The sequence below is a fragment of the Acanthaster planci genome, linkage group LG04 (assembly GCF_054643075.1).
Source record: "Acanthaster planci isolate LZ-2023a linkage group LG04, COTS_SCS, whole genome shotgun sequence".
NCBI classification, from domain to species: Eukaryota; Metazoa; Echinodermata; class Asteroidea; order Valvatida; family Acanthasteridae; genus Acanthaster; species Acanthaster planci.
The window spans coordinates 10919158-10937851 of NC_141780.1; the positions used below are offsets into that span (position 1 = coordinate 10919158).

The window sequence follows — 18694 nt, forward strand, 5'->3', positions numbered from 1 at the left end:
AAGATGACCCATGGCCTGCTTCTGCATTGTCGACTTTGCTTCCAGAACCATGTCCTGGAATCGGATACATTCTCTGGACACTCCTCCGGTACCACCCACAGAACCAAAAGCACTATCACTTGTAGCTCTTCTAATGTCATATATCTTATCTCGTGCAGCGTGTGCAGTGTTCAGTATGTTGGAGAGACTAAGAACACTCTCAAGAAGCGTTTCTATGGTCACAGATCTACGGTCAGCACCAAATGACTACATACTTTGTAGGCCACAATTTCAACCTTCCTTACCATTCTACGTCTGACATGATCTTACAGGGCATAGAATCACTTGAGTTCCTAAAGATGCTGTTCGCTTCAACAGGGAGAAGCTTTGGATAAAATGCCCCCGTTCCATACAACCCCATGGCCTGAACATCCAAGAGGGAACCTACTAATTAACCCTCTTTTTTTTTCCCTCTCTTTTGTCTGCAGATTATACCCCCTCCCTCTTGGGGTCCAGTTCCATTCATTGTATTTTTCCTTTGATCTCTTCCCACCTTACATTCCTTTGTTGTTCAACCATGCATTCATCCATGGTTGGTTGATTCTCCGTTTGCTTGTTTGTCCTGTCCACTTGTCATTTTGCCTTTGAGAAAGATTCTGCTAGGATCGAAACATCAATCCCGCAATATTTTGAGATTTAATATTTAAATTTGTATGAGAAGTATTCCCCCAGACAATATAACAGTAAGAGAAATAGGTGAGTATTAACCATTTGCTGCTGAGGAACCCTGTTTTGCAGTGTTTTGGGCAGCATGGCTTTACAAGCAGAGCCACAATTGGACAAAAGAGCTGGTCCGCGTAACAAAAGACTGTACTCGGAACAAAAGACCTGCTGCTGAGAATCACCATCATTTTTTGGCTTGCATTTGGGCAGTTTTAGAGGATTGAGGGTGAATGGCAAAAGTGCATGGTTGATTGCAAAGGATGCCATGCATGAAGGTCATGGGTTCGACCTTGTGTTGTTTTTGCTTAGTTGTGCATAAATTCAGCCTGATATTTCTTTCGAATCAACCGCACTGCTCAAGAATGCCATTCACACTGCCTCAACATAATGATAGGAATTGCCAGAGGATTTTGAAGGATTGAGGCAGTAGGAACACCTCCAAGTAATATTTTGAAGAAATTTTGGAGGAATTTGGAAGATTGAGGGAGAATCTAAATTTTCACTGCCGAAATTGGAGAATTCGGGAGGATTGAGGAGGGTCCCTAGCAAAAAGGGCCTAGGGGGTTAGGGTTAAAAAAGAGTAGAGGCCTGAGCAAAGAGCCCTGTGGCACTCCACTTGATATATGTTTCAAATCAGACAGGTTAAAACTACTACATTGTTGACAATTTTTCAAAGAACTTGTACACCAATCATAGGCAACGACACATACACCATAGTAATTTAATTTGTCAAGAAGAATATCATGATTTATAGTATTGAAAGCTTTTGATAAATCTAAGAATATGCCAATTGAAAAGATGTTTTTCTTACTTTGTCTGCTACTTCAATAAGTGCCATTGAGATGGCAAACCCATGTTGAAACCATACTGGTTGGCAGAGAAGAATGAGGGCATTCTTTTCTTGAAAGTTTCTCCAAAATCTTAGCGAAACAAGATAGGACCAAAATCTGTCTGTAATTTGTAAGCTGAGCTGGATCATCTTTCTTGAAAAGTGGGGTGAATTAAGCAATTTTTTAATTTAATTTCTTTGGGGGGGGGAATTGACTTTTTTCCAAAAACAACTGTCCAATTTTTTCCTGTGTTAAAGAATTCTCACACCAGGTCTCAGAGAAGGGTGGTAGAAGCATAACTAAAACGCTGCTGCTTTCAATTCCTAAAAGAAAAAAAATTGGCAGTATGTCTTCAGAAGTGCCTTTCCCTCACCCTCCCCCCATAGCCCTCATATAGTTTGGTGACCTTTGATGATTTGATTCAATAGTTGCTGCCACAGTGCTTTCTACTAGTACATGGGGCCATCCTTTTGTAAATTGATCATATGCCTAGACTTGTCAATAACACTAAAAATGTTCTTGCACAGTGCAATGGTAAATTTATATTGAATGACATTTTGAAATTGACTGTTTTTGCATTTTTTGCCCTATTTTAAAATTACATCAACCCTAACTAAGAACTTTCATCCATGCAGTGTGATCAAAGGCATAGGAGAATTTGACGTTGGAAACAACTCTATTCCACCCACACCGTCTATTCCTAAGTCTGAGGAGTACGACAACCCATATTTGCTTCTTGATCTGAGAGACTCTGATGCATACAAACAGTGCCACCTCATAACAGGTAATTAGCTCATACCATGTCGGAAACCATACTTATTGCAGTCTTGAACAAGATGGTTTTATTTACCATTATCCCCAATATATGGGCCACCAAAACCCGAACTTTCCTGGATAATACATGACTGTAATAGACCCATTGTGCCCACTACACCATGTGACCATCGTGGGTATCAACCCCATAGCAACGTGTGTTTTGAGTGTTGTTTACAAACAACACGGCCAAGTTAGGGTATAGTACTCAGTGCATCATTCGTTTGAGTTTTATTTTTGGTAAATGATACTAATGAAACACTTTGCTTTTGGTGGTCGCCCTGTTTGTTGACCTACATGTACTGTTGACCTACATGTATGTGTACTGTACATGTAAGTCAAGTGACTTAGTGGGCGCCATCAGTCTGTTCAAGTAATCTGTGCTGTAGTCAATCCAAATTTGTTTTAGTCAGGAAGTTTTTCAGGTATTATATGCCTTGCTGTAGAACACAGGCAATGCAATCAGAAGGGATGGTACAAACCTGTATGAAGGATGAAAGTGTACATCTGCTGTTTTGCGGTCCATTGCCAAAGAGTAAATAGAAAGTTCTTAGGGGTGCAGTTCCAAGAGGTGCAGATATTCTGGCTCTTTGCAACCAGAAAAGCAGATTTCACATTTTTGTAAAAAATGCTTATCTACATTACCTTTCTGCCACCTGAAAGACAGATTTACATTCTTTGCTTGGGGATAAAAGCTGGATATCCGACTGTCTGCGTTCTCTTGTCAGGGTAGCAGAAAATCTGATCAAACATTTTTTAATGCTTTCAGTCACTTAAAAACCAGAGTTTACACAGCCACCTGAAAAGTGGCCATCAGGTTTTTTTTAAGACAAACAGAAGCATCAGTTGAATATTTGTATGCAGGGTGTTCTCTTCTTTTTGATTATCAGGCAAGTAGATTTTATTTGGGCAGCCAAACAATGGTCGTTTTCTAAATAATAGTACCTTTGTAAACATTAGATTTTGTTACTGCTCTTTTGATGACAAACAACCAGATGTCTGCTTTTCATTTAAGGCTGATTAAAGATGCAAATATTCAACCTTCCATTCAATTGAACATTTGGTTTTACCAAATTTCCACAAAAGTATGGGATAACAAAATATCCACCTTTTTTAAAAATAATAATAAAAGAAAATGATAAACAATTTTGGGCTTATTGTTGGGTGTATGCTTTTTACTGCCTTTAAGTTTACTCTCAACACTGCACCTTGAAATATACTTTTGGAGTGCAATAAAGCATTTTGCTAGTTAAAGTGTAATAAAATCAAGTACACTGAGTTCTTTACATTAACATAAACATAACCATTTGAATTCTCTGTACTAAAGACACTGTTGCTATACCTCGTGATTCGGGGCAAGCTTTTGCTTGGTTACATAAGCGACGCCTTGCACCAATAGACTGTTTTCAATGGATAAGAAGAGTACACTGGAACCAGTCCATTCCAGAAATGGCGGTCGCTACGCAAAAGCTTGCCCCGAATCACAAGATATAGCAACAGTGTATTCCGTCCTGGAATTCAAATTGTTATGTTTATGTCCAATCAGATAACTCAGTGTACCAGATTTGATTCAAATTTAACTCACAAAAGAGTTATTTTATGACTAAGTAATTGAAATGTTCCTTTTTTATTTCATTAGTTTTCACTTCCAAATACTGCTGTATCGAAAATCCATATCCACACATTTGATACTCAATTAAACATTCAAATTATCAGTACAGCCCTACTGTTCTTCTTCTGTAACACTTGTCCTTGGAAGACTTGGATTCAATAAAGAGAGCATTAACAGTATGTGCTTGATTAAAAATACAGAATAGTTTTTATTTAAATCATGATTTACTTTTTTTATTACCAGCAAAGAATTACCCCTCTGCTATGCTATCAAGATCAGTCAACAACTTCACTAAAGACATCCTTGCTTATGTATCCTTCAGATTGAACGTAAGGTACTGGTATAAGTGCTTAGTTTCTGCAGGAATGGAATGCATTCGTGCATTGTGTTTTTTCTGTAGAAACATTTGCTTCACAATTTGTACAAATTGTTTTCAATTCTATAAACAAATTCTTACAATATTTACAGTATTTTTACATCACTATAAACTGTTTCATTCACCTGAAGTGTAAGATTTAATGATTGGATTGGTTTGGTTTATTATGTACAGTAGTACTGTATTTGTGATTTGTCACAATTTTCTTCTGCCTGATAGAGTATTCAAAGCGTTTTTTTTGTCATCAAGAGCAATCCTGAATTTCCAGTGAAGAAGCCTGTAAATTACTCATTGAAATGTTGGAAAAAAATGGTAAACAGCATAATTTGGCACTGACAGTTAACAGTTTACCTTAACTGAAAACAATTTAGAAAAACAAGACAGGGAAAATCATTGTCATGTATGATGAAGATGAGAGGATTGGTCCCATGGCAGCAACTACATTTGTGGAGAGGGATTTCAACAACACATTCCTTCTGTCTGGAGGTAAGTTGCAGTCAGAGGCCGAGTTTTGATTTTCAGGGTCAGGTTTCCTTCTTGATTTTTTCTAAAGCTTTAATATTTATTGAGAGAGCATTTTCATTAAGCACAATATATGTCAAAAACTATTCTCTTTTTGTTAAAACAAATTGTGTAGATCATAATTCAATGGCAATAGTCATCCACAGTTTCCATTATTGAGCCAAACTCTTAAATTTACCCTTGCTGATTAATTGTGCGACTTAAAGGTGGTACATGTAACTAGTGTATGGAAATAATTGATGATAGATGTAGTTGGTATAATCTGTAAAAGGTGTTTTACCTTTACCTTTGTAAGAGAAAAATACATACTGGTTCTGTGACTCACAGGCTGTCACTTTCAAAAATTGAAATGTGAAAGTTAGCACTGCAAGTAGGCTCCAAGGTCCAGTTCGGAACAGTTCAGAAATTTTTAACGAACTTTCGTTTGGTTCGGGTTCGGACATGCACACACATGTACGTACATATACATGTACAGTGTACATGTACAATGCACATTGAGACATTGAAGAGGTCGCTTTGAATGTGCCGTACTGTACTTGTATAAAATACGTTAATACAAGCAATGAACCCACCCCAATCCACGAGCTACTTTGATTAGAACATAGTATGTTTTTAAAACTGTTTCCCCAAAGTTTGTTTAGTAGTTGAAATTCCATAGAAAGTTACTGTCGGAGGTGTGACAATTTCCGACCGTGTTTTGTCGACCAAAAGCGGTTGTTTTTTGACTCAACAAGACGATCATAGGATGTGTGAATTGTTCTGCAGCGGCAGTGCTGCACGTTGCATGTTCTCGGTTGATTATTAGTGAATTGTCACCACATACTTTTACAACCAACATGTGATGCAGGGCCATCATAAGTTTACTGTACATGTACATGTACATTTACAGTATGTGTGTACACACACATATACTGAGCGCCTGTGCGGCATAACTCGTTATCCATTTTTTGTTGCGTTTGCTTTTATCAAGTTTTATCAAGTGTGTTCCGTGTGCTGTGCCATATCAAACATCAGAACTGGCCAGTTTGGTACGGTTCGGTACAGTTCGGTTCTGAAGTGCCATGTTCGATAATTTTGGTTCGATTCGGCGTTTGGCTGCAGCACTAGTGAAAGTTATCCAGTTACACGTGTACAATGTAGCTCTGCCTTGCCTTTCCTATCAGTCAGCCTTTTGACTATTTAATCTGTGTAATCTGATAGCTAGCAATTAACTTGTTTACGTGACTGCCTATGAAAGCAGGGGAAGTGGACAACCCTTTTTGACTGTCTGGGATTTTTTTACAGTGGCAGAGTTAATTCCTTTACAAAGGCAATTCCACACCCAACAGTCCACTCAACTACCAACTTCATCTACCTGAAGGAATTGTTACATATATTCTGCTAGTAGATCCATGCTGTGATATGTGCATTTGAAACTCTTTGTAATGCTAAAATTATTTAATAAATTGATGTGCCCATACCAATACCCGAGCAGTGGGATCTGCACTTTCTGTTTCAGAATTTTTTACAGTCCAATTTTCTGTTTCAAAAGTCAGAGCAACTGACATGTCCCAAAGAGGTAGATCAAAGTTGTTATCCCTCAACCCCAGTATTTGAAGCATTTTCAATTCTCGCTCTAGGTTTGAAATTGGTAGCCGAGAAGTTTCCCACAGGTTTGACAACAGGGATGGTACCTTCTTCATGTAGACCTCCCCCTCCACCCCAGATGGGTAAGAAGAAGCCTAAGGAACGACCTCCAGAGCCAATCCGTCCAGCTAACCAGACAGATTTCACTGATGATGATATCCTTTATTTCTTTGGATTGTTAATATTGAGGTCCAAGATGTGAGCACTTGAAAATTACTTTTTATTGCCTACGTATCATGTGGACCATCCACCCATTTGCAGTGTTTTAGTACTCGTACTCGGGCTACAAAATACTCAGAACTCGACATCCAAAAATTATACTCGAGCATCAAAGTACTCGTACTTGAGTAGTTTAGTACTCTACTAGTTAAACTTACCATGGCCGTTAAAATAAAGCACAAAAATATCGACTCCAATGACCCGATATTCGATACGATACGGTTCTGACAAAGTGAAGGCCGAACGTGGGACCATTAACGTATACGACCCAATCGTACTTAACCAATCATGTATGTAAATATTGTGGTACTCCAGAATGGTCCCGCAAATTACTTGGGCATTGGCAGTCTGGTTCCTGGACCTGAAAATTCTAACAACGCACCCAGCATACAGAAAATCACAGGCATGTGACTAATTTAGTCTGGAAAATAGATTTTCGCCGCGCCATGCACGTTGTGTCAACTGCTGCAATGCATGTGTAGTGACCGTGACATTGCTAGCCAGATCACTTGTTCGTGTAGCCATGTCATCTGCATTTGGTATTTCTTTTACACAGTGGCAGGTCTTAGAGTCTCTAAATTAAGATAAAACTACTTTTGAATTAGAAGTACCTGTACTCGTACTCGGAATTAGAAGTACTTGTACTTGTACTCGTACTCGAAAGTGCAAGTTCTTGTAATCGGAAACCAATACTTTTACTCGGCTGGCAAAGTACTCGCCCTGTCTTTGTACTCGGCAGTCAAAGTACCCGGCAGTGCTTGGTACTCGGAAAAAAGTACTCGACTACAACACTGCCCATTTTGGTTTTGTTGCATTTGAATAATGGTCACACGGATACCAGATGTAATACAAGGAGAACACCTGTTATTGTAAGTATTAATATTGATATTGACTTGTTGCACTATTTTAAATCAAACTGCCAGATCAAGTCCATGACTAGTGAAACAAATACACTAACAAGCAAGTAAAATATTGTGCAAATTTTGCTTAAGCCCTTGGTGGGTCATTCTGTAAATTTGGGGTCCAGTGTGTGACATTTTTATGTCCCTGTAAAGGGCCAGTCACACAGGCCTCGATAACAATAATGATAAAGACCCTGAAAAGGAAAAATCATCTGAAAAGGTCGGACTGCATAAAATAAAAATTTTTTTAGTATACCGATGTGATGTCCCGATCAGTTTTTAACCATAGCAATGAAGATGTTGAAGACGAAATGGCCGCCAACAACGAAGATGCTCTCTTTTTTCTATTATTATTAAACTGAAGGTGTAACCAGAGATTACCCAGAAGTGTGTGGGTGCATGATATTTTTCAGAATAAAGAAGTTGGAGAATACAAAACTTTAATAAGGGAGCTTTCTTCTCACAAAGATAAATTTTTCTAGTACTTCAGGATGTCCAAATCTCAATACAAGAGTATTCTGGAGATGGTAAAGCACAATCTCACAAAAATCACAACACAATTCCGGTCCCCAATCAGAGCAAGGGAGAGACCAGCTCTGTGCATGAGGTGAGTATAGAAGCACAGTGCCAGAGTGCTCTGAAAAACTGCTCAATGTCATCCTCCTCTATCTCTTGTGATTTACACCTGTCAACCTCTAGACTGGAGTTCACCCTCATTCTCTTCCTCATTTTTGATAAACCTGGCATGGGGGGACTTGACTCGGTTGGTTTGGACGGTTTGCTTGTATATGGCAATGCAACGCCTTCAGATTTGGCTACAGCATTGATGGGTGCACTACACACTTTTGCCTCTTCAGCATCCATTTCCTCAGTTTCCACCTCATCTGGAATTGGAATATTGCTTGAAGTTCTGCAGAAGAGAAGAATTAATCCGAAACAAACATAATGTTTTGATTAATTACACATTGCAAAAATATTACATCTTTTAAGTTAGCACAGCTCCCCAAAAAAAACTTTATAACCAAACATCCCTACCACAGGAAAGACCTTTCTATCATTTTCTTATCAACACAATATTTGTTTGCTGCTCTTTAGAAAACACAACAGCAGACGTTTTATTTGAACAAAAGAAAAGAACGGATGAAGATTGGTAGGGAGTAGCAAAGTTAACCACTCATATTGAACTATCTAGAAAAAATACCGAACTCTGTGTTTCAGATGTGGGATCAGGATCAGTTTTTATTTCGTTTAATATATGGGCATTATTATGAAACCAATATAATTTTGAGTTTCCTGATAATACATGTAATACCCAAAAGGTGTTTTAAAATAAGATAAATTGCATAGAGGATACAGGGAAAACAAATCACACATGTTCTGGTAGCAGCCATTGTTTACAGTGTCAAAAAGGGGCAGGGTACTCTGTTATTAACTCCGTCTATACTCTGTTGTTTCATCCACAGACCACACTCTGTCCATGGAGGATTCCTTCCTCTGTCATATGATCATTATTTAGCGCCATGTTTAAATTAGCAAAAAATATTTGCACTGTCTATACGGAGCTGATTTCCCTCTGAAGTAAACCTATTTTAAGGGAAATCAGCTCCACACAAAGTACAATAAATTTGTGCAAGAGTCAAGATTGCACTGAAAATTGATCAACACCGGCATCAGTGAGTACTGGCATGATGGGAATAGCTGGTGTGGCTACACTGGCTGCACATTGTTTTTGTAATTGTAACCTTACCTGGTATTGGTAACAGCAAGTCTTACATGTCTTAAAGTTACTTGGATTTCTTCCTCAAAACCCACTTTTATAGGGGACTATGGATTAAGTTAAGCCCAAATCTGGCCCATTTCATGGAGGAAGAATGACAGGTACTCGTAAAATACCCACACGTCTTGTTGGAGCACGGCCATATGCATTATTGCATGATATGGTACAGTCATTTGTGTGCTTGAGCCACCAAAAGGTCAAATGTTGCCAGACTTTTGTGACAAATAAACATGTATGAAATGAGCCCAAGCAGTCACTAAAACCATCCACAAGGAGAAGTCATTTCTGGATGTGAAGCAGATGTACATTTAGGCTTATTATGATTGGACTGGTGAATGACTAGTACAGTAGTAGGACTGGTGTAGTGGTAGGACTGGGAGGCTAGGCCTATGTGTAGTGCAACATTACGAGCCAGTACTCACCTGCCTTCACCTGAAAAACGGTCCTGAAATGTTTTGGAACGTTAATAAAACATGCTTATCACTGCATTGAAGTTTGTCTCCAATCTCTCCAAATGTCTTGCTTTTTACTTATGTCGACAATGGACTGGGTTTGTTTTACAAAATTTGTTCTTTTCGACTTCTATAATCAATTTTTCGTCATCCATTTTGTTTTTTGGGGGAAGTGATGTAATTCCAAAGCTCAACTCTGATTGGTCAAAGGAAGTTTCTCACCAAGAAAAATCGCTCTACAATCAATTCAAACAAACTTTCCTTCTTTGGGAAATTCGTTCACGTCATCGTGTACTGTGTGACCGGTTTAACTTATATGAAAGGAAATCGATTTGTTTTTTCATTTTCTTTGTTGTTGTTGTTATCGAGGCCTGTTTGACCGGCCCTTAACACTTGACATGTGTAATTTGATAAAGGTTATATCAGTGGAATCGACTTCTAACTATTTTTACTTATTTGGCATGTATATGTGATTTACAATACTTAATCACTCATTGAAATTCAAGAATGCATTCTGAAGTTACAACATCATATGTCAGATGTGATGGGAACAGATAAAACTTGGACATTACTTTTTAGAATGACCCTGGTCTCATACGATGCTGCTGGTATAAAGATTGTAATTAAACCCGATAAGCCACATTCTACATGTACATATACTGACTTTAAATCTAGCATTGGTACCAATTTTACCTCATCAAAAGTGATGTCATTGAAATTAACCACTTCATACCAGATGACATGTGAGCATGCAGGGATTTCCTGTGTTGTTTAACCACTTCCTGCCGGGGACTCCGGAATCAGAGACGTATGGTTTATGTGCGTGGCCGGGTTCTCCGAACTTGGACAAAGGAAACAGGGCCCTATAACAAAAGACCGTACTCCGAACAAAAGACCGTACTTCGAACAAAAGACCAGGCTGCTGGGCATTACTGACATTTTTCACTTTAAAAAGGAGTGATAATCCAGCCTTGTTTTGAAACCGTATACCAGGGTTTGGAGCATTGAGAGTGAGCGGATTACCACTGGGGACAAAAGAGCTCCACCACCACAGTGATGAGCCTCACAAGACCGCTGCACGCTAATCTGGCCCCTATTGAAAAGAGGTCAGCAGCGCACTGTGGCAAGTTTGTGAACAAAAGAAAGTTACACCACATGATCTGGGCTCTTTTTACAAGGCTGCCAGCCTGGCTGAAATACTTGGGCGTCAGTGAAGGTACCTGTCAACTTAGAGCAGTGCCTAAAGATTACTTCATGCGGCTATAAACGACCATTTAATGAAATGATGAATTTTTGAAGGATTTTGAAAATGGAAAAAATGGCCCAGCATCATCAACATTGAAAAATGTCCCGACATGAAGTGGTTAAACACATTCTGGCAACTCCCCTATGTAGAGCAGAGTGACCTCCATACTCGTCCTAATGCATGATTGATTGGCCTTGTACACACACACCAAGCTGAAACTACTCTGTGGACGTTGAGCTTGTGTGGAGCCCTCAAGTGGCTGTAGGCTACAGTCAGGCGCTGTAGTAAGTGGTCATAATGTCTTCAAGAAGTAATAATATAGTAAGAAAAAAAATCACAAAGCGTGAAACACTTGACCACCAAGGAACAACATTTGTAAAGCCCAGCTTTTTGTTGGACTGTTGTAATATCTTGTCATTTTACAAAGGTCATTGGGACAAGTGCAGTGTGAATATCGTTGACAGGTGTGTATAATTAACTTGAAGGCTTAAACATCTTAAAGAGTATCGCCTTGTTGCAGTGTTTTAATATGTCAACAAAGGTTGAGATAAGTCAAAGTCTTCCTTGACAATTTCTTTACATTTAGACAAGCTTCAAGGCCATCTGGAAACGTGCCTTGCCCCAAGTGACACTGGAAGTAAGTATTCGACTGCATCCAAATCTCTTGTGTCCTGCTAGGTCTAGGTCTTTACCGGGTCACTCTCAGGTCACTTAGTGCAAATGGCAGGCTGGCCAGTATTAGAGATTATAAATGGACACAAGATAAACCCACGCCTGAGTTTGATTGGTAGATCGTTGATCACGTCATTGAATTGTTCCCACCCCCATTCCATATCTATCATTCACAGTTTTAAAGAGGAAAATAATAAAGGAGAAAGCCAGTCCAACTTTGCAGGGTAATTTATCTGTATCGCAAAATGCTGGACATTACTATGCAAGCAGGGCCTTTTGTTCTAACAACAGGATTTATGCATGTGTTGTATAAATCAAATTATGAATGTTTCACATTTGTGCAATGGTAAGAGTAATTTCATTCAGTGACAGTTAAATCCTCTGAGGGCATACATTTGTCCAATGAAGGATAGACAACATTTTTGCGAGTGTCTGCTCAGGAGCACAGGCACATACAGTACTTGTACCTTTATTGTAGCAGTGCAGGCATCATACAGTCAGCTTGTGAAATCATACCATAGAGCTGTATCAAATAAGACAATTTCCTCTTGTCGATCTTGGCGATAGTTTGAATTCAAAAGAATGTCTGTAGAACATACAATTAGGTGGCCTGAATTTTAGAAAATGTGCAGCACTCAAGCACAACACATACAGGCAACATATAAGCACATTTTCCAGCTCATTTACTGATTGTGCATTTTGGTTTTGCCACATTGGATTTGATATTGGCACAACTGTGTGGGCACAGTCTAGCACTGTTCTAAATTTCTTTAAAAAAACCTCAACTATATTCATTAGACATGATATATAGATATTCTAAAGATTTGTTTTAACTTCCTGAGTTCCAACATTTACTTGACTGTTGGTTCAATTGTTGGCAGTGTATTAGCTAGTGAGCCATGCAGGCCGTGATAGCATGGCCAGTTTTGAAAAAACACCGGCAAAATTTTCAAGCACGGCTTATATTTTCAACTCAAAACCATGCTAAAAAAGTATCAAAATGTGCTTCAGTTAAATGGAATTCCATGAGCACAATTCAATAGATCATTCTTTGAAAAGGAAAAGTTGATCCATAGTTGATGGAATTTCAATGTTTTCGAGTTCTCTTAAAACCAAGTGATAATGCACCATGTGTGCACGGACACACTAGCGCTTCCATTATAGTGTGGTATACGCTTTGTTTCATGTAGAATCATATCTTCATGCGCACAACCAAAAAGGGAACCAGTCTGTCTCTCACATCGGTGATAATGCTGGTTTGTATAAACAGAAATGGTGTGAAGGACATGGGAGTGCCGTGAGCAAGTGACTTGTCCCATGACAGAACTTTGACATCATGCAGTCGTTGAAAAGTTTAAGAAGATTGAAAATTTTGGAAGGATTTCTTATTTTTTTTCCTTTGTATATGTCTTTCTGCTTTAGTATCTTTATTCTGATATCACTATTTTTTTCACCGTCACCTGAAGTGCTTTTCCCATCTGTCAATTGCTGTGTTCATGCTGCAGCTGCCGGTCCATGTAGGCACCTGTGAACGATAACGCCACCAATCATGTATTGCTGTGCTTTATGAAACTCTTATAATGTATCAAATATCAAAAATTTCGAAAAATCAAAGTGTTTGCATCAAATCTGTCGCATATTTATTGCACAGGTATCCGGGACCTGCATTAATACTTCATTAATACCTTGTCAATAAAAATGAGAACACTGTTATCAAGATGAAATGTACACCAAATGGTGGGAGACTGTGCAGGGAAACGACACTAGCGATGTTGTAAATGTCCATGTGGTTAAAGTACTGAGGCACATGTACCATACATATACATGTGTACAGTTTTGAACGTATTGTACCTGCTTGGATTGTTTAAACTTAGAGGCATGCTTTCCACAGTGGCAAAGTCCTGAACAGCTACTGGCAAAGCAAATGCCTTTTCCAGTCAGTAAATCTAAAGGTTTTTTCCCAAACTAGGCCTAGCGCCTGCAAGAAACTCATAATTTTTAATTGATTCTTGCCGTGATCACCTATTTTATTTCCACTGTGCAAAAAAGTGATATCCACTTGTGATATACGCTTATAGGCTAAACTATGCTTGAACAGACTGCTAATATCTTTGGTGCTATTGGATTAATGAAAGCATTTGGTGGGGGTCTTTCAAGGTCATGATACCACATCAACAGCAATAACAAGAAAATTCAAACCATTTTAGCTCTCTTTTACTTGGGAAAAATATCAAAAATGCCTAAGAGACTACCAGACCATATAAAGAAGCTTCTAAGGCTCTTAAGTGGGCCTTGGAAACCAGCCATCACAGACTTTGCATTGCGCTCTCATTTTGTGTGCTTCGCAAACAAATTCTTGGCTCTTCAAGATGTACTCCCTCTTTCAACAATCCCAGCTGAATTCCTTATCATTGTTTTAATTGTTTTAAATTGTCCAACAGCCCGTTTGAGTCGTCAAACTCCACAAGCCCAAAGCTTGTCATCCACAGTCAGCACAGCAAGATCTGGGACAGCCTCCTCAAGGCTTCACTCAAGCCACTGGAAGTAGAATGGCAAGAGACAAGGTGAGGCCTTACCATGTGGAAACAGAATAGCAAGATATATGGTCAGTTTGCAAGGAAAAGGTAATCTGAAGTCATAATTTTACAATAAAAAGCCCCTGCAATTATGATTGGCAAAAGTAATTTCATCTAAAATATCATTCAGAGCATAATTTGCTCAAATTGTGAATTTGTGTGACTTTAAGGGTAGGTTGCACCATTGGTAAAATCAGAAAAAATGAAACTGCTGAGTTATCTTTGAAAAATCTTACTTGAAATAAAGTCAATAACAGCCTTGATCAATTTAAATTATTTCTTCCCACAATGCCGTCATTTTTGAGAAAACACTATTCTTCTCTTTCTTTCAGTCAGTCGACCATTGTTTAATTTTTTCTCATTTTAAATACGATGTCTGTTCACAGGTGCCGATTTTTGTGTGTGATGTGTACAGATGTTGTAGGAGTCGTTATAAATAGGTAACACTAAAAGCAGCAAAAACACACTGGTGGAAAATCACAAAACACATTGAAAGCTGAAAGAAGATGAAAGTAAGTGCTGAGGTACCGTATAAAGTTAAAGAAATTGGATCACTTCAGAATTAAGTTTGGTGTACAGAAAGGGACTTTCTCAACGTGAAAATGTTGTGATCTCGCTATCACTCTCGAAATGTAATGGTATGGTCCAAATCGTAATTTGGCAGCCGTTTTTGAGCTCTGTGCACTGGGAGATGATTTTCATCAACAAAAACTATGATTTCAAGAGTTAAACCACCTTTAGCTAAATTATTAGGAAATTGAGAATGGATTTTATATTTCCATTGATGTCTGAACTGATGTGAAAGTGTGGAAAAAGTTTGTGCATATACTCTTGTCGTGATATGAGTCAACTGCATATAAACTGCAGTAACATCACTACTCAGTGAAGTTTTTCCATGATCCCATAGAGCTACATTGTCAAAGAGGCACATTACTTCAAGGTTAATTTACTGAGTACTCTTTACCATTGAAATATGCTCATTTGAAGGGGCAAGACCACCTGTCATGCCTGTTGATCTTCAGATGGACCTTGCAAGTAATTTGTACGTTGTTCTGCTCACTCAGAATGCCCTGTAGTTCATGGATTTTGCACAAGATAAATTACAAAATCTTCAATTTGACTTTTAAAAAGGCTGCCGTTTTTCTGAATTTTTCTCAAAGCAGTTAACTCAAACTTGAAACAAGTCAGTGGAATGACAACTGCCTGAACTTTTACGCCACTAAATCAGTCGATCTTGTAAAATCACAGCAAAACCCCATGTTGTGCCCCCTATATGTACATGTAGCTAGCACACCTTGAGTCCATTTTCCCACTTTGGTGCTTTTTTCTTGAGTTTTAACAAATTGTGCAAGTTTTTTTGCGCATACTAATCCTAAACCAACCAAGGAAGACTTTTGTGGGAGCACCACAATTGTTTCATGGTACCCAACACACCTGTGGCTTGTTTGGTTGGACAATAATTCACCTGTTGTACTTAAATTACAATGCTACTTAAATAATTTGATATGAAATGCACATATTGGAGTAACAGAAGTGCCTTGGGTCTAATTTCATTGGGGAAAATGTTTTGTGTAAATATTAAAAATACTTTGCAATTATGAAATCTAGGAACCAATGAATGTGCATGAAATGTGTGTAAAATAGTACCAGGTATGTCTTGCAGTGGTAGTGTTATACAAATAATGAATATTTATGAACAGGGGTAAGAATAATTTCATTAGGTGGCAGTTGAAATGTTCTAATACTTGGGCTGAATGACACAATTCTTTCTTCTTTCCATTTGCACATATGCGAAGTATTCATTAAATCCTCATGTGCAAGATGCTAATTTAATTTCTCATCCTGAGATAAAAGTGCAACATTTGCATTCTGCAACTGTAATTTGGACTGGTTATCAGTGTCGGAACTGGAGTGAAATTTCTGAGGGGCATCCTGGGGTGTGCACATTTTTGTTTAACAATTAAGGTTACACGCTCCCCATAGTTAAACCACCACTGTTTGTTTGAGGAGTCACAGCTGGGCCTACTGAGTGCCTATGTAGTCCAATAATATATTCCAGGGTTTATCGTTGAATATGTCATATACATGTCAGTGACATGTTAGTCAAATGACAAGGGATTATTCAGGTATTGGATATTATTGAATGAATAATTTTACCACATGGTATGCTGTGCTTTCCATGGGTGATAAAATTATCTCATATTTTTCCTTTTGATTACAGGCTTATTACAAATCCGGAAACGGTCTGAATTTTCTGTGCTGGCAGTTAGTAATTTGTTGAGTAGCCTTACTGAATGTGTAATCATAACCATACTTTTCATGAAGAGCAGCAATAGCCTTGCCTCCAGACTTCTGTACTCTACACATATGCACTGTCAAAAACTACTGCACAAAAACAGAAGTTATTGCACATTGAAATAAAATTACTTAAGAAATCTAATTAGCTTTGGACAGTATATTTCAAGTGTAAAAAATCACTTCTTACACAATGAACGTGTGTTTCTCACTTCAAATGTCCTAAGAAATAGTCAAACATTTACATGTGTTTTGTGTTTCTATGAGTTGCACATGATTTTTGAAGTACACTGTCGGCAGTTCATGGTGTTCTCATATAACATTCTGACAAATTGTGCTTGCCTACAAGGTATAATTCTGCTGAAAACCCATTTCCTATTTTGACATGTTTAGATTTACAAGCTTGTACATGTTAATGTATGTTATTGTTATGTAGAACAGAACTTTCTACATTAACAGTAATTGTACATTGATTAGTTGCTGAGGCATATATATATGGCATATACATATCATGTACAGGCAATACATTGTTGTCATAAAATTGTTGGCTAGTTCTTGATGTAATAACAGTCATTTTTGTACCACATACATAAATAAGTAAATAGAGGCTGCAAATTGGGTGTAATACCACCATTTTTATCATTTGACATACTTTCAGGTATTGCTATTCACTAGCATGCATTAACCTTAACCATGCCAAAATGTAACCCTTTTTTGTAAATCAGTTTCCGTTGGACTGTGTTGGTCCGAGTTACGAACAAAAGACCTATTTTCCAGCCATTGTGATCTAATGCATTCTTCAGGCTGCACATTTTGCCGTTTTTTGGATTCTGGTACTGTACATTCAGGAAAATACCAAAAGAAAACCAAACATGGTTGAGGTGATTGTGCATACTGTTGTTGACTTAAACCCCTTGCTTTCGGTTGGATTTTAACTTTTGTGTGTTTCTGCTACTTTTTCTCTGTTCTTTACACAATTTTTCAATATATTTTGGCTGAAAGATGCTTTTCTTGAACTTTTCAATCAGTTTACAGTTCAAGATATAAATTTTCTAAGAATCGTGAATAGATTTGCAATTGAATTCTGTCACAAGAGGGAAGTTTTCAAACCTATATGCATGTATTTAACTACCCACCTATTTCTTACTACATGTAATGTGATCTTCCGTCTTGTATAAACTGGTCATTTGCGTTTGTATAATACGCTTCTTTTAATTCAGAGCTTTTTTTCAGTCATTAGTCATGGATCTGTATGTTTTAGTTGTATGTCACAGTTGCATAGTTTCATGTCTTAAAAGTCATTACCATCCGTCCTGTTGGATCATTTCTTTGCTATGGACATTGCGTATGTAACACCATATGCGTGTACATGTACATATAAATGATGGTGCTTTGTTGTCTTACATCGCATGAGGACATTTTGCATTTATGCTCTTGTTCCTGTGCAAAAGGTGGAGTTTGTAGTCTCTTCTGCATGTAAAAGCTTTAGAATGATTGTGAAGGTGACAAGTGTTCAGTACAAGTGCTGGGCCAGTCATGACTCCCACACTGATGGGCGAGGGGTACAGTGGGGTCTACCCCCTCTCCCCGAGTTAAATTTTTTTTTTTTAAATGAAAGGTGAATTTTTTTTATAGTCTACATAATTTCCTTTCCTTCAAAAAGCATGCAAAGAGCTAATAATGTAGCCTCACCCCTCAAAAGCCATAAAAGGTTACAGGAATTCCTAAATTTAATAATCTTTTTCTAGGTGACTTTTGTTTTGGCATTTCACCGCATTGTAAATGTTTAATGTGTTTATTTTTTCTCCATTTTGTAGTTTCTTGACTGTACTCACTTGTTTACTGTACAGTGTGTAAAATAAAATCTTCACAGAGTTATCAGTGACCAAAACATGTTTGATTTTCACATTGGATACAGGCTTTCCCCTTGCATCTACAACCATTCTTCCCTGGCTACTCACACAAAATATTGTAGACAAAATGTGTTCCTGAAAAGTCAAGTTTAAAGAAAACTTGAAAATACCACCTCCCTCTGCCTGCCAACAAGCGTTTTTATAGTTACTGGGGCACTGAC

At 38.0% G+C, this 18694-nt stretch overlaps 1 protein-coding gene across 6 annotated transcripts in view; it reads left to right on the forward strand.

Annotated features, from left to right (window-relative positions):
- Positions 1-18694, forward strand: part of cep41 (centrosomal protein 41) — a 72757-nt gene that overhangs the window by 50110 nt on the left and 3953 nt on the right. For 4 of the 6 annotated variants that reach the window (XM_087135476.1, XM_087135481.1, XM_087135480.1 and 1 more), the window contains 6 exons: positions 2168-2316; positions 4201-4268; positions 4705-4819; positions 6475-6636; positions 11658-11714; positions 14191-18511. In XM_087135476.1, the coding sequence (XP_086991602.1) occupies positions 2168-2316; positions 4201-4268; positions 4705-4819; positions 6475-6636; positions 11658-11714; positions 14191-14297 (658 nt within the window). In that variant the 3' untranslated portion in view covers positions 14298-18511. Of the gene's footprint in view, positions 1-2167; positions 2317-4200; positions 4269-4704; positions 4820-6474; positions 6637-11657; positions 11715-14190; positions 18512-18694 lie in introns of those variants that run through there. The other 2 variants (XM_087135477.1, XM_087135479.1) reach the window with 2 other exon arrangements.